General features: G+C 44.4%; 1 protein-coding gene across 3 annotated transcripts in view; it reads right to left on the minus strand.

Annotated features, from left to right (window-relative positions):
- SPPL3 (signal peptide peptidase like 3) overlaps positions 1–13,799 on the minus strand; it is a 145,839-nt gene that overhangs the window by 28,195 nt on the left and 103,845 nt on the right. For all 3 annotated transcript variants that reach the window (XM_074972394.1, XM_074972395.1, XM_074972396.1), the window contains one exon: positions 10,749–10,837. In XM_074972394.1, coding sequence (XP_074828495.1) covers positions 10,749–10,837 — 89 coding nt within the window. The remainder of the gene's footprint in view (positions 1–10,748; positions 10,838–13,799) is intronic.

The following is a 13,799-nucleotide window of genomic DNA, read 5'->3' on the forward strand; positions in this document are numbered from 1 at the left end:
TTATAGTGAATTTGGTCATTATACTGCTGACTTAAAAGAATACGGATTCTGAGATACCCAATTAATTTCAAGGAAATACACCAGGGCCTGGCTACAGTACTGAATGCGAAACTGGTTCTTCAACTAAGACTTACCACAATTAATGCTAAACCTGCTGTCATATCTTGATAGTCACAAACAACATCCTGAGCACAGACTGCCACCATTCCCCATCCATCCCTCTCCCGGGGCTCCACAGAGCTGTTGCTGCTGTTCTTTACCTAGCCCCTGTGAAAGAGTGGTAATTTGATTCCCAATCCCATCTCATGTTTACCATACTATTTATCTTAATCGAGACAAAATCAGTGTTGTCGAAGATTTAAAGGAATGGTGTTATGTTAGAGTTCTAAAAAACTCTAGTCAAGATGACAAAGCAAGATGTTCTTTAGCCGGGGCTAAACTGGTTGAGTTAAATGTTGCTTTAACTTGACCAGTTTAGCATACACTAAAGAACTTCCTTGGTCTTAACTAGAATTTTAGAAGGTGTTAAACTGTGTGAGCTAGCTCAGTCTAATACCACACCTTTAAATCCTATTCAAGAGAAGGCCACTGTGCATTTATATAGCATTCTTTGTAAGTCACATGATAACTTACAGAGTAAAAAGCTAATGATCAAGTTTTCAAAAGCACCTAAATCACTAAGGGTATGTCTGCACTGCAATTTAAAACCCACACCTGGCCCTTGCCAACTGATCCAGGCTCACAGAGGTTGGACTAAGTGGCTGAATTCAGGCTCAGGCTGGAGCCTGGATTCTAGGACCCTGTGAGGTGGGAGGGTCCCAGACCACAGGCTGCAGCCTGAGCCCTAATGTCTACAACTTAGTCTCAGCCCTGTGAGCCCAAGTCAGTTGCAAGGGCCAGCCACAGGTTTTTAATTGCCGTGTAGACATACCCAAAGGTAATTTTGAAAATATTACATAACATGTACCGATTTAGCATACTATTTAACTATAAACATAAATTAGTATAAAAAGTCACCTGTAAAATTTATACTTGAAAGCAGATTCTCTAAACATGGAGCATAAATACTAAAGGTTTTAAGTCTGATCCACTCAGTGACATTAAGAACATATCGTATGGTATGGTGAAAGATATGTTGGGCCCTATTAAGCTTAATGATCACTAACTTTAAAAAAATCAATACAGAATTGTACAGGGACCCAAAAAATTTTTAAAAACAGAAGTAATCTGTTGAAATAGCTTGGTGCCAGTGAGAATATACATGGCACCATCCTAAATTAACTGGAGTCTAAGAATCAGACTTCTGGGAGATGAGAGAACAAGGTAGTTGCTGAAATGGGGCTTTGATAAAAACTAAAAATAATGTTTAAGGGGTTCTCAAACTGTTTTTGGCTGGGACCCCCTTTGAAAATATTTCAGGCTGTGATGACCCCCCTCAAAAAATGACGACCCCTGCATACCATTCCACCCTTACTTCTGCACTCCTGTTGGGGGCGGTGCTGCCTTCAGAGCTGTGTGCCTGGCCAGCAACCCCTGCTCTTTAGCCACCCAGCTCTGAAGGGCTTGGGCTGTCAGCCAGAGTACAGGCATGTGTTGGGGCTGAAAAAGCTCGTGACCCCCCCCCCCCGCCCCCATAATAACCTCACGGCCCCCAGTTTGAGAACCACTGAAGCTCTTGGTTGTGATGGCCTCAATCCATTATTTTGAAGATGACGAAACAGATGAGGAATAAAAAGAGGTTGCTTGCCTAACCCTAAATTGTAGTGTATGGCCTCTGCAATCCCAGCACCAGTGACTCAGGAACCTTCCACAAAGCAGGGCATGTTGGCATCCAGAACAGTAAGCCCGGAAATAGCCTTCCTATAGGTAGATAAGGCATTCTTTGTGGAGTTGAACTCCATCATCTTGAAAAAGCAGGACACCGCTTTAAGCCAGACTTCTTAACCCAAGCAGCAACTGTGTGTTAGGTACAGCAGTCCAAATTCCAGATCAGAATAAAGGCTTCACAATAGTACAAAAACAGAACACACACTAAAAGCCACTACAACACTTCTAAAACATTCAACTATAAAACACTTAAAAGTTTTGGCTGAAAAGCCAAGCTAAGTTTTACATGCAATAAATGAAGGCAACTTATGGGAAAAGATTGGAGGCTGTTGGAACCCACAAGACATTTTATAGGTTCAGCTCCACCAACGGTATTTGTGCGTTCCCAACAAACACAGCTTTCTAGAGTGTTTCTGAAACTATGCTCTTCTGGGTTATTCATATCTCTTAAGTGTGAAAATGCAGATGCAATTCTCAAAGATAGAACACTTCAAGAGATTAACGGGGGGACGGGGGGGAAATGTGAGTGAGATAGCATTGTGAACTTGATCGTATACCCATGTTGAATGACTTCCAGGACCCATTTGTCCATTGTTATCACACTCCAAGCTGGTAAAAAGAGTGCTGAACACCCCCGAAAGGGAGTGGGTCAGGTGTACAGTGAGAGACAGTGGTTGGCAGCTCCCTGGTTGCATTCAGAAATAACGCTTCCGAAAAGACTGAGTATGAGATGCTGGAGGTTGTGATGAACCTTCATAAACAAGCAAGGGAAATACAACCTAGATGGAGCTACTGTAAGGTGGGTGCAATACTGGTTAGAAAACTGTTCCCAGAGAGCAGTTATCAGTGGTTCACAGTCATGCTGGAAGGGCATAATGAGTGGGGTCCCGGAGGGATCAGTTCTGGGTTCAGTTCTGTTCAATATCTTCATCAGTGATTTATATAATGCCATAGACAGTACATTGTGACAGGGTCGGTCCAGATGGCTATAGGAGAGTGACAGATTAGCCCCAGGTTAAGTAGGTCCCTTTTCCCTGGGTAAGGTAACAGGGAAGGTTCCAGAACAATCAGGAACATTCTGGAAACAATTAAGGCAGACAGGCTGATTAGAACACCTGCAGCCAACCAACAAGCTGCTAGAATCAATTAAGGTAGGCTAATCAGGACACCTGGGTTTAAAAAGGAGCTCACTTCAGTTTGTGGTGTGTGGGAAGAGCTGGGAGCAAGAGGCGCAAGAAGCTGAGAGTGAGAAAGCGTACTACTGGAAGACTGAGAAGTACAAGCATCATCAGACATCAGGAGGGAGGTCCTGTGGTGAAAATAAAGAAGGGGTTGGGAGGACGCCATGGGGAAGTAGCCCAGGGAGTTGTAGCTGTCACACAGCTGTTACAAGAACCACTGTAGACAGCTGCAAACCACAGGGCCCTGGGCTGGAACCCGGAGTAGAGGGCGGGCCCCGGTTCCCCCCATCCCTCCAACTCCCTACTTGATACCGGAGAAGTTGTACTGGACTGTGGGTTCCACCAGAGGGGAAGGTCTCTGGCCTGTTCCCCAATCCACTAGGTGGATCAGCAGAGACTGCAGTGATTGTTCTTCCTTTCCCCATGCTGGCCAGTGATGAGGCTAACTGAGTGAACAGCAGATCTGAGCCACAAAAGCGGCCAAACCGAGGGCTACCGTAACCTCTGAGGTGAGAAAATCCACCAATAAGCGCAGGACCCACCAAGGCAGAGGATGAACTTTGTCACAACACTTAAAGTTTGCGGACGATACCAAGCTGGGAGGGGTTGAAAGTACTTTGGAGGATAGGATTAAAATTCAAAATGATCTGGACAAACTGGAGAAATGGTCTGAACAGGATGAAATTCAATGAGGAAAGATGCAAAATACTCCATTTAGGAAGGAACAATCAGTTGCACACATACAAAATGGGGAATGACTGCCTAGGAAAGAGTACTGCGGAAAGGGACCTGAGGGTCATAGTGGACCACAAGCTCAATATGAGTCAACAGTGTAACACTGTTGCAAAAAAGGGGAACATAATTCTGGGATGTGTAAGCAGGAGTGTTATAAGCAAGACATGAGAAGTAATTCTTCCGCTCTGCTCCACACTGGTTGGGCCTCAACTGGAGTATTGTGTCCGGTTCTGGGCACTGCATTTCAGGAGAGATGTGGACAAATTGGAGAGGGTCTAGAGAAGAGCAACAGACATGACTGAAGGTCTAGAAAGCATGACCTATGATGGAAGATTGAAAAAGTTGGGTTTGTTTAGTCTGGAGAAGAGAGGACTGAGAGGGGACATGATAGCAGTTTTCAAGCACATAGAAGGTTGTTACAAGGAGGAAGGAGAGGAATTGTTCTTCTTGACCTCTGGGGATGGGACAAGGAGCAACGATCTTAAACTGCAGCAGGGGAGGTTTAGGTTGGACATTGGGAAAAACTTTCTATCAGGGTGGTTAAGCACTGGAATAAATTGCCTAGGGAGGTTGTGGAATCTCAGTCAGATTTTTGGGAACAGGTTAGACAGGCGCCTCTCAGGAATGGTCTAGATAGTACTTAGTCCTGCTGTGAGCGCAGGGGACTGGACTGGATGACCTCTCAAGGTCCCTTCCAGTCCTCTGATTCCATGAGCACGGACGACTGGGCCATTGGCTCTTCTGCCGCTTGTGAGGAGACTCATAGGACCACTGGTGGAAGAACTGGGGAGCTCTAAATTGCTGTGTTGGAGGTGGGTGATAGAATTTGTGTTTGGATGCTTGTGTGTAGATACCCAGTGATCGAAGAGTGGCACTGGAGTCTTTGAGAGAGTGAGGGGAGTCATCAGTCCTCTGATTGAAGAGATGAGACTCACCGAAAGGGAGGACCTATATGGTGGTCTGGACCTCCCTCGGGAAACCTGACAAATATAGCCACAACTCCCTGCACATGATGATCCCTGTAGCCATTGTGTGCAAAGAACTATCTGCTGTGGCTGTGGTCTGGAGAATTGTCCTCACAACTAACTTCCCCTCCTCTAGGGTAGCCTCAAAGCAGGCTTGATACTGCTGGGGCAGTTTGTCTGTGAAGTCAGCCATCTTGCTACAGCTAAGCAAGTCACACTTGGTGAACAGAGCCAAATAATTGGAAATGCAAAATAGAAGGCTGGCAGACGACAAAACTTTGTGATGCAGAAGGTCAAGTCTGCTGCGGTGGAGCATGGGCAGGGCTTAAAATTCAGCCAGAGCTGTCCAGAGCGGAGCTCCAGTAAATATTTTCAAACCTGTGGGAGCCGCAGGCTCCAGGAAATACTCTGAGAATTTAAGACCTGAGCGTGGATGTTGCTGCCGGGGCCGTTCCATCGCTGCCTGAATGACAAGGGAATGAGGAGTGGTATGGGGAGAGGTGAGAGAAGAGAAACTCAGATCCCTCTGAAGGCACATAGTACCTCTTCTTTGCCCCCTTGGGGGTGGGTGGGCAGGTACCTGGAGTGTGCCATACAATAGGTGCTGGCTGAAGAACAGCATCTTTGATTGCTAGAGCCACTATGGCTGGTACTGAGGCATGCAAGATTTCGTGCAGCTGGTGCTGCTTGTCTTGTACTTCCGCCAATGAGATGTGAAGGGCATCCATCATCTTGAACTTGGTGGCAGCCATCCAGGGCTAAAGAGGGAGTCGAAGATATAGGAGACAATGAGGGGAATCACTTTGATTCTGGTGGTACTGTCAGAGTTGGACTAAGTGGTGTACCCTCCAACAGCAGTTCTGAACGCCTACTTGATGACTGTTGAAGGGGCAAGATTGGAGACTTTTCACAAGCAGAGTGGGAAGATTCTGATGGCAGATACTGTGACCACGAAACCCAGTAAGGCCAACCAGGCAGATTCAGTGATTGCTGCGGAGGTCCCCAAGGAGCAGGGTACCAAGGACCCCATGGCTGGGCAAAGGGAAGATATTGCCATTGAGTCAGCAGGACCTTAGAATAGTCACATCAGCAGTGTGTTGGGAGGTGGGGGAGGCACCGACCCTGCATTCCATCAAAGTCCTCAGATGTTGATAAGTCAGGGCCCGGTTCAAATGGTGGTGCCATAGGGACTGGCAGAACCACGGGAGCCACTGGGGAGCAGGGAGGGACACAGCCTGAAGGAGGGAAGGCTAATGTAGGGGAGCTTACTCTCCTAATAGGCAAAGGCACTTGAAGGCATGGAGACCTCATCTTTGCCAAGGCAAAGAGTTTATGAGGCTCGGGGTCCGATTTGAGTCTTCCCCTGTGTCAGCAGCATGGACTCCACAGTCTGAACCAGAGCCAGAATGGAGGACTGCCTCAGAACAAAGGCATCAGCAGGGCTGACGTGGAAGGAGTTCACAGCTCAGTGGATGGAACTGATGGATTGGACATCCAGTGTGCCTTCCTATCATGCTTGTGAGCCTTGGAAATGGCTGCTTCTTTGTGGCCAGAACTGGATGGAGGACCATCCTTCTTGGGTCTGGAGAAAGATTTACTGCCATGGTTATGTGTATGCTTCCTTGCCTCACGGCTACGCCCTGGCACTGATACCAGCAGGACTGGACTGGTGCTCCTTGGTAGGAGGTGCGCTCCTCAACTGCTCAGGCTGATGTATGGGGGGGAGGAAGGAGTGTCCATGGCCTGGATCCAACTGAGGCCTCATGCTGACCTCCATGAGGTGGTTCTTGAGGTGGAGGGCCCAGTCTTCCTGGGTACATCTTGGGAAGGAGAGGCAGATACTGCATCTAGATGAAATGTGGGCTTCCCCCATGAAGTAAAGGGGAACGAGCAAGGGTTGGAGGTGCAGATCTTGAAGCCCGGCATCTTTGGCATAATCCAGTACCCAGGCATAGGCGGGGGGGGGGGGGGGGGGGGCGCCACGCATGCATGACCAGTAAAATGGCATCCCCAAGTCCTTAAAATCCTAAAAACTACTTCTGCAAACAAAAAAAATACTAAAAAACAACAACTATATACAGAAATAAAACAGCCTTTTCTGTGTTTTAGGGAAGTGCATCACAAGAGATGAGAGAACAGAAGAGGCTTCACTCGGACCATGTGATGCTGAGAAGAAACTGAGGGCCCTGCCCTTTATTGCCTTGGACAGAAGCATGAGGTGGAGCAAGGGCACATGCGTGGACCAACGGACACTACTATTTTCAGAAATCTCAGGCTCTGAACACATGCATATAACCCTCAGTGGAATACAATATGGACCATCACTCAAAGAAGAACTATCTGGGTAAAGAAACAACATTTGTGATGAAAAGCTGGCCTTCAATGCAATATTGACAAAACAGAACGTAATGGGTGCACACCCAGTCTAACGTCATAGCTGTGTCCCCAAAATATTTACAAACATTGCTACATGCAGAATCAGGTAGAATTACAGGATTTTAAAGGTGAGGTTTTAAGGGTGATGTACCATATACCACAGAGCAGTGCTTCTCAATCTACCTGATGTGGGGGACCGGCAATTTTTTTTTCCAATGTGTGCGCAGACCGGCAGCCGATGGCTCACGGACTGGCATCGGTCCGCGGACCACCACTTTGAGTAGCACTACCATAGAGCACAAGAATGACTGTTTTAATTTTCCAAGTTATGTTTGAATAGGTTGCTCACTCAGATATATTGGTATCACTAGTCAAGATTTCCATGCTTCAAAACACATTAAGCCCACACAAAATCTTAAACCAACAACTTGGTTTTCAGTCACCAACATTTCAGTGTCCTTACCAAAAAAAAAAAAGCAACATAAGGTAGGGCCTACCAATAATATCCACAGAAATAATGTCATCCACATGACACAATTATTTACTTTAAACCCCAAGGATCTGTTATTTCAAAACAGCTGGCATAGTCCAAAAGAAAAATTAAAGAATCCAGTTGCTCTGAATCTAGACATTACCTTGGATGATATAAAATGGTAGCAGAATTGTACTATAAATAGACATTATGCTGATGTGAGGAGTTGGGACCTATCAATTCCCATGTTCTAATTGTGGCTCTAATAACTGCCTTCCTCAAGGCAAGAGAATATAATTTGTGTGCATTTCAATTTCCCATATTACAATAGTTACACACCATAACCCACCTAAAAGGGTTGTTATAGGTCAATGGTGTGCCCTTGTTGTCAAGAAGGCCAATGGCATTTTGGGATGTAAAAGTGGGGGCATTGCCAGCAGAGCGAGGGACGTGATCGTTCCCCTCGATTCGACATTGGTGAGGCCTCATCTGGAGTACTGTGTCCAATTTTGGGTCCCACACTACAAAAAGGATATGAAAAAATTGGAAAGCATCCAGTGGAGGGCAACAAAAATGATTAGGGGACTGGAACACACGACTTATGAGGAGAGGCTGAGGAAACTGGGATTATTTAGTCTGAAGAAGAGAAGAATGAGGGGGGATTTGATAGCTGCTTTCAACTACCTGAAAGGGGGTTCCAAAGAGGATGGATCTAGACTGTTCTCAGTGGTAACAGATGACAGAATGAGGAGTAATGGTCTCAAGTTGCAGTGGGGGAGGTTTAGGTTGGATATTAGGAAAAACTTTTTCACTAAGAGGGTGGTGAAGCACTGGAATGCATTACCTAGGGAGGTGGTGGAATCGCCTTCCTTTGAAGTTTTTAAGATCAGGCTTGACAAAGCCCTGGCTGGGATGATTTAGTTGGGGATTGGTTCTGTTTTGAGCAGGGGGTTGGACTAGATGACCTCCTGAAGTCCCTTCCAACCCTGATATTCTATGATTCTATGAATTAATGTTTACAAAGTGCCCTGAAGATGGAAAGCATTTGTATAAGCACTAAGCATTTGTAATAATGTGTTGAAAGATTATGATGATTTTGTGAAGGCCAAAACTATAACAGGGTTCAAAAAAGAACTAGATAAATTCATGGAGGATAGGTTAACCAATGGCTATTAGCCAGGATGGGCAGGGATGGTGCCCCCATCCTCTGTTTGCCAGAAGCTGGGAATGGGCAACAGGGGATGGATCACTTGATGATTACCTGCTCTGTTCATTCCCTCTGGGACACCTGGCATTGGCCACTATCAGAAGACAGGATACTGGGTTAGATGGACCTTTTAGTCTGACCCAGTATGGCCATTCTTATGTTATGACATAGACGTTGCAAGGTTTCTAAAACAGCCATCTCAGTGCTTGCTATCAACTCAGTGCTCTGATCAACTGTAGTCTATTAGGAAAGGGGTCAGGGAGCTTCTGAGAGACTCTGAGTTTTTCTGTTCACAAACTCCTAGATGTTAAGAGCTCTGCAGTGTACACTTCTTCCTTGGAGCTGTAATGGATTAGGAAATGTAGGCAAAGCCATATCATGGTTCACATAAAATACAATATGTTTAAGGCCTAAACTTAGGGAGACGTCTGACCATTATTCTGGGAGAAAAACACATGGCTCCAAACAAGACAGACAGAGAAGCTCCCTATTATTCTCTTGTGGCAGAACACAGCACTATGAAGAAAAGTGTCTCTGATGCTCTCCTGAGTATCAATGGATTAAACTAATTTGGAATATGGCACTCTTATTTCAGAATAAGAGCATATATACACATAATGAATTTATCAGGAATAGTTATTCCAGAATGACTCCCCAGGTGGATAAACTCTTTAAATATCTGTTTACTTCTTAATCTGTTACTAGAAGTCATTATCAAGACTCAAAGTACATGTAGGCTCTTCAGGTAGAAAAAAACTGGCAACAAGGATGAGGCTCTATTAAAAAAACAGAACAAATGTCTGAGAGCATACACAGCGAGTATCACTCGGTAAAACCCTGTGTCTCAGATGCTACATTCATAGGGAACATACAAGTACATGAATATACGTGAAGTAAGTTCCTCCAAACTGAACTGCTTAACAGGAGACAAGGGTGCCACCCTGAAAGTAACAACATCTTTTAAGATCAGAGCTATACACACTGCAGACTTTGACTAAATTGCTGTGTCAGAACAGTTAATTTACCAATCTCCCTTAAAATGTGTATATCTGGCCCAGGTGGGGTACTGTAAATTATTTTTTGGAAGCCTACTGGCTCAAAATTTTACATTCTGCGAAGAGCTGAGAAGGGACTCAAAGTCAGCCTCTTTTGAGCTCCAGGGAACAACAATAAAGCCAAGAAATTCAGCACATCTTGCTTGGGCCCATCCCATTTTAGCAGAGCAACTTACTTGTATCCTAAATAGCACCCATAGCCCACGTGAACTTAGCTTCTTATTCATTCACCCCCTTTTTGCTTTAAGAATGAACCCCATATTTTAAAGGGGACATGTTAGCACTGCACATTAACTCTCAACCTCTAACAATTTAAACAAAGACGCTCAGGTTGGAATACAGAATTATTGCTTTGCCAATCAAGACCAGATTTAAAAATGTGGACTCGGATTCAAGAGATCAGGGCTGTAGCCTCAGTTCTGTCAGTCTTCCTGTGTGTCTTTGGACAAGTTATTTGACCTTGGTGTCTCAACGTTTACTTATTGGTAAAACTGAATAATATTTCCCTATGTCTGAAGTAAAGGTGAGGATAAATTCATCAGTGCTTGTGACATACTCAGGTACTTTATAGTGATGATCACCTCAGAACAGCATATAATTTAATTACAATCTATTTTTAATACTAACTGCTCAAAAGAACTAAGAAGAGAAGTCTTCCACCTCTATCACAACTGTGAAGCATGCAATAGTGTATATATGAATGTTTTGAATCTTTAGTATCTGTGGGCATGTTTGATAACAGCACTATGGGGCTCACAGTTCATAAGTCTGCACGTCAGATTGGCTTACACAGAATGTCTTTGCTACATCATAAGAATTCAAGCAGCACAGTGCAAGAATACAAACCATGATAAATTCCTGAATGCAGCATACTAGATTGGCTGATGGGAAGACAGGAAGGACTAATGTGAGCAGTTGGAGAGTACTTACTGTTATTGGTGCTGTTGCCATTGAAAGACCCAGGTGAGCTGCTGCTGTCTTTCTCTTTGTCTTGATTCTCAAAGTCCATGTTAAGGGACCTGCAGAAACAAAGCAAACTCTTAATACTCAAGTTTCAAACTCCCATGGAGGTTCACTGTTTGATTTATAGTTATTTCACAGATAATCAATAGGATACGTAATACCAGGGTACAAATATATAGTAATGACAGAGTAGTTCGCATGGCTGGAATGGCACTGTATGCGAAAGAAAGCAGAGTCAAATATAGTAAAAATCTTAAATGAATCAAATACTACAACAATCTCTATTGATCAAAATTCCATGCTTGAATAATAAGAGTATAGCAGTAGGAATAGACTACCGACCACCTGACCAGGAGGTGATGGTGATAGTGAAATACTCAGGGAGATTAGAGAGGATTCAGAAAAAAAAACAGAAAACCCAATAATAATGGGGGATTTTAAGTATCCCAATACTGACTGGGAACATGTCACCTCATGACAGGATGCAGAGATAAAATTTCTAGACACCATTAGTGACTGCTTCTTGGAACAGCTAGTCCTGGATCCCACAAGAGGAGAGCCAATTCTTGATTTAGTCCTAAGGGGAGGACAGGATCTGGTCAAAGAGGTGAATATAGCTGAACAACTCACTAATAGCGACCATAATGTAATAAATTTTAACGTCCTTGTATGGCGGAAAATACCAAAGAAATCCTTAACTTCAAAAAGGGAACTACACAAAAAATGAGGCGGCTAGTCAAATTGAAGTTAAAAGGAACAGTCACAAGAGTTAATGTTTGCAAACTGAAGGGAACTTTTTAAACACACCATAACAGAGGCTCGGACTATATGTATAACCCAAATAAATAAAAAAAGTAAGAGGACTAAAAACTGCCATGATGGCTAAACAGAGTGAAAGAGGCAGTTAGAGACAAAAAGACATCCTTTAAAAATTGGAAGTCAAAACTCTCCTATGAGGAAAGTAGAAACGAGCATAAACTTCGGCAAGCCAAGTGTAAAAGTATGATTAGATAAGCCAAAAAATAACTTGTACAACAACTAGCAAAAGACAAAAACTAACACCAAAAATTTTTTTAAGCACATCAGAAGCAGGAAGCCTGCCAAACAATCAATCAGTGGGGCCACTGGATGATTGAGGTGTTAAAGGAGCACTCAAGAAAACAAGGTGGCTGTGGAGAAGCTAAACTTAGGCTTGGCTACACTTGCGAGTTAAAGCGCATTAAAGCAGCCTTGGGCACCCTAGCTCACTCCCCGTCACACTGGCAAGGCCAGTAGAGCGCTCTGACTCCATGGCTAGAGCGCTCCTGGTACTCCACCTCGGCAAGAAGATTAACACTTGTTGCGTAGTGGCTGAAACGCTCGGCGTCAGTGTGAACAAGGTGTTGCATTACTGCGCTCTGATCATCCTCCAGAAACGTCCCATAATCCCCTCAAGTCAAGTGGCCACTCTTCTCATTGTTTTGAACTCACCTAGGAATGCGGATAAGCCCTCTGAAAGCTCCATTTCTGCGGAGCAAGCCATTACTGTGGAATGCTGTGTGAGAGAGAGAGGCGGGGGAGGTCTGCTGCTGTCTGAACTTACAACACAGCATGCTGACATGCTCTCAGCCCCCCAAAAACCCACTCTCTCTCTCCCCCCACATACACACACCACACTCCCTGTCACACTCCACCCCACCCCATTTGAAAAGCACGTTGCAGTTAATTGCATGCTGGGATAGCTGCCCATATTGCACCGCTCCCAATGCCGCTGCAAGTGCTGCAAATGTGGCCACGCCGGTGCACTTGAAGCTGTCAGTGTGGACAGACTGCAGCACTTTCCCTACTCCGCTCTACGAAGGCTGGTTTAACTCAAAGCGCTCTACATCTGCAAGTGTAGCCATACCTTAATTCTTTGCATCACTCCTCACTGCAGAGGATGTGAGGAAGACTCCCACACCTGAGCCATTCTTTTTAGGTGACAACTCTGAGGAACTGTCCCAGACTGAGATGTCAATAGAGGATGTTTTGGAACAAAAGTCATCAGGACCAGATGGTATTCACCAAAGAGTTCTGAAGGAACTCGTATATGAAATTGCAGAACTACTAACTGTGGTACATAACCTATTGGTTAAATCAGCACTGCACCAGATGACTGGAGGATAGCTAATGTAATGCCAATTTTTAAAAAAGACTCCAGAGACAACCCTGACTATTACAGGTCAATAAACCTAACTTCAGAATCAGGCAAACTGGTTGAAACTGTAGTAAAGAATAGAATTATCAGGCAGACAGATGAACAAAATATGCTGGGGAAGAGTCAACATAGCTTTCATAAAGGGAAATCAGGCATCACCAGTCTATTAGAATTCGGGGGGGGGGGGGGTCAACAAACATATGGACAAGGATGATCCAGTAGATACAGTGTACCTGGACTTTCAGAAAGACCTTGACAAGGTCACTCATCAAAGGCTCTTAAGCAAAGTAAGGAGTCATTGATTGTAATTCACTGAAACACAGGAGAGGAATAAATGGTCAGTTTTCACAATGGAGAGAGGTAAACAGGGTTCTCCAATGATCTGTACTGTACTAGGGCCTGTGCTGTTCAACATATTCATAAATCAGGTGGAAAAAGAGGTAAACAGTGAGGTGGCAAAATTTGCAGATAATAAAAAATTCCTCAAGACAGTTAAGTCCAAAGCTGACTGAGGAGCTACAAAGTGACCTCACAAAACTGAATGACTGGACAACAAAATGGCAGATGAAATTTAATGTTGATAAATGCAAAGTAATATACATTGGAAAACATAATCCTAACTATACATATAAAATGATGGGGTCTAAATTAGCTGTTACCACAAGAAAGAGCTCTTGGCGTCAAAACACACAAAAAAGAAGCTTACAAGACGTGGAAGATTGGACAAATGACCAGGGAAGAGTATAAAAATATTGCTCAGGCATGCAGGAGTGAAATCAGGAAGGCCAAATCACACCTGCAGTTGCAGCTAGCAAGAGATGTTAAGGGTAACAAGAAGGGTT

The sequence above is a fragment of the Natator depressus genome, chromosome 15 (assembly GCF_965152275.1).
Source record: "Natator depressus isolate rNatDep1 chromosome 15, rNatDep2.hap1, whole genome shotgun sequence".
Lineage (NCBI taxonomy): Eukaryota > Metazoa > Chordata > Testudines > Cheloniidae > Natator > Natator depressus.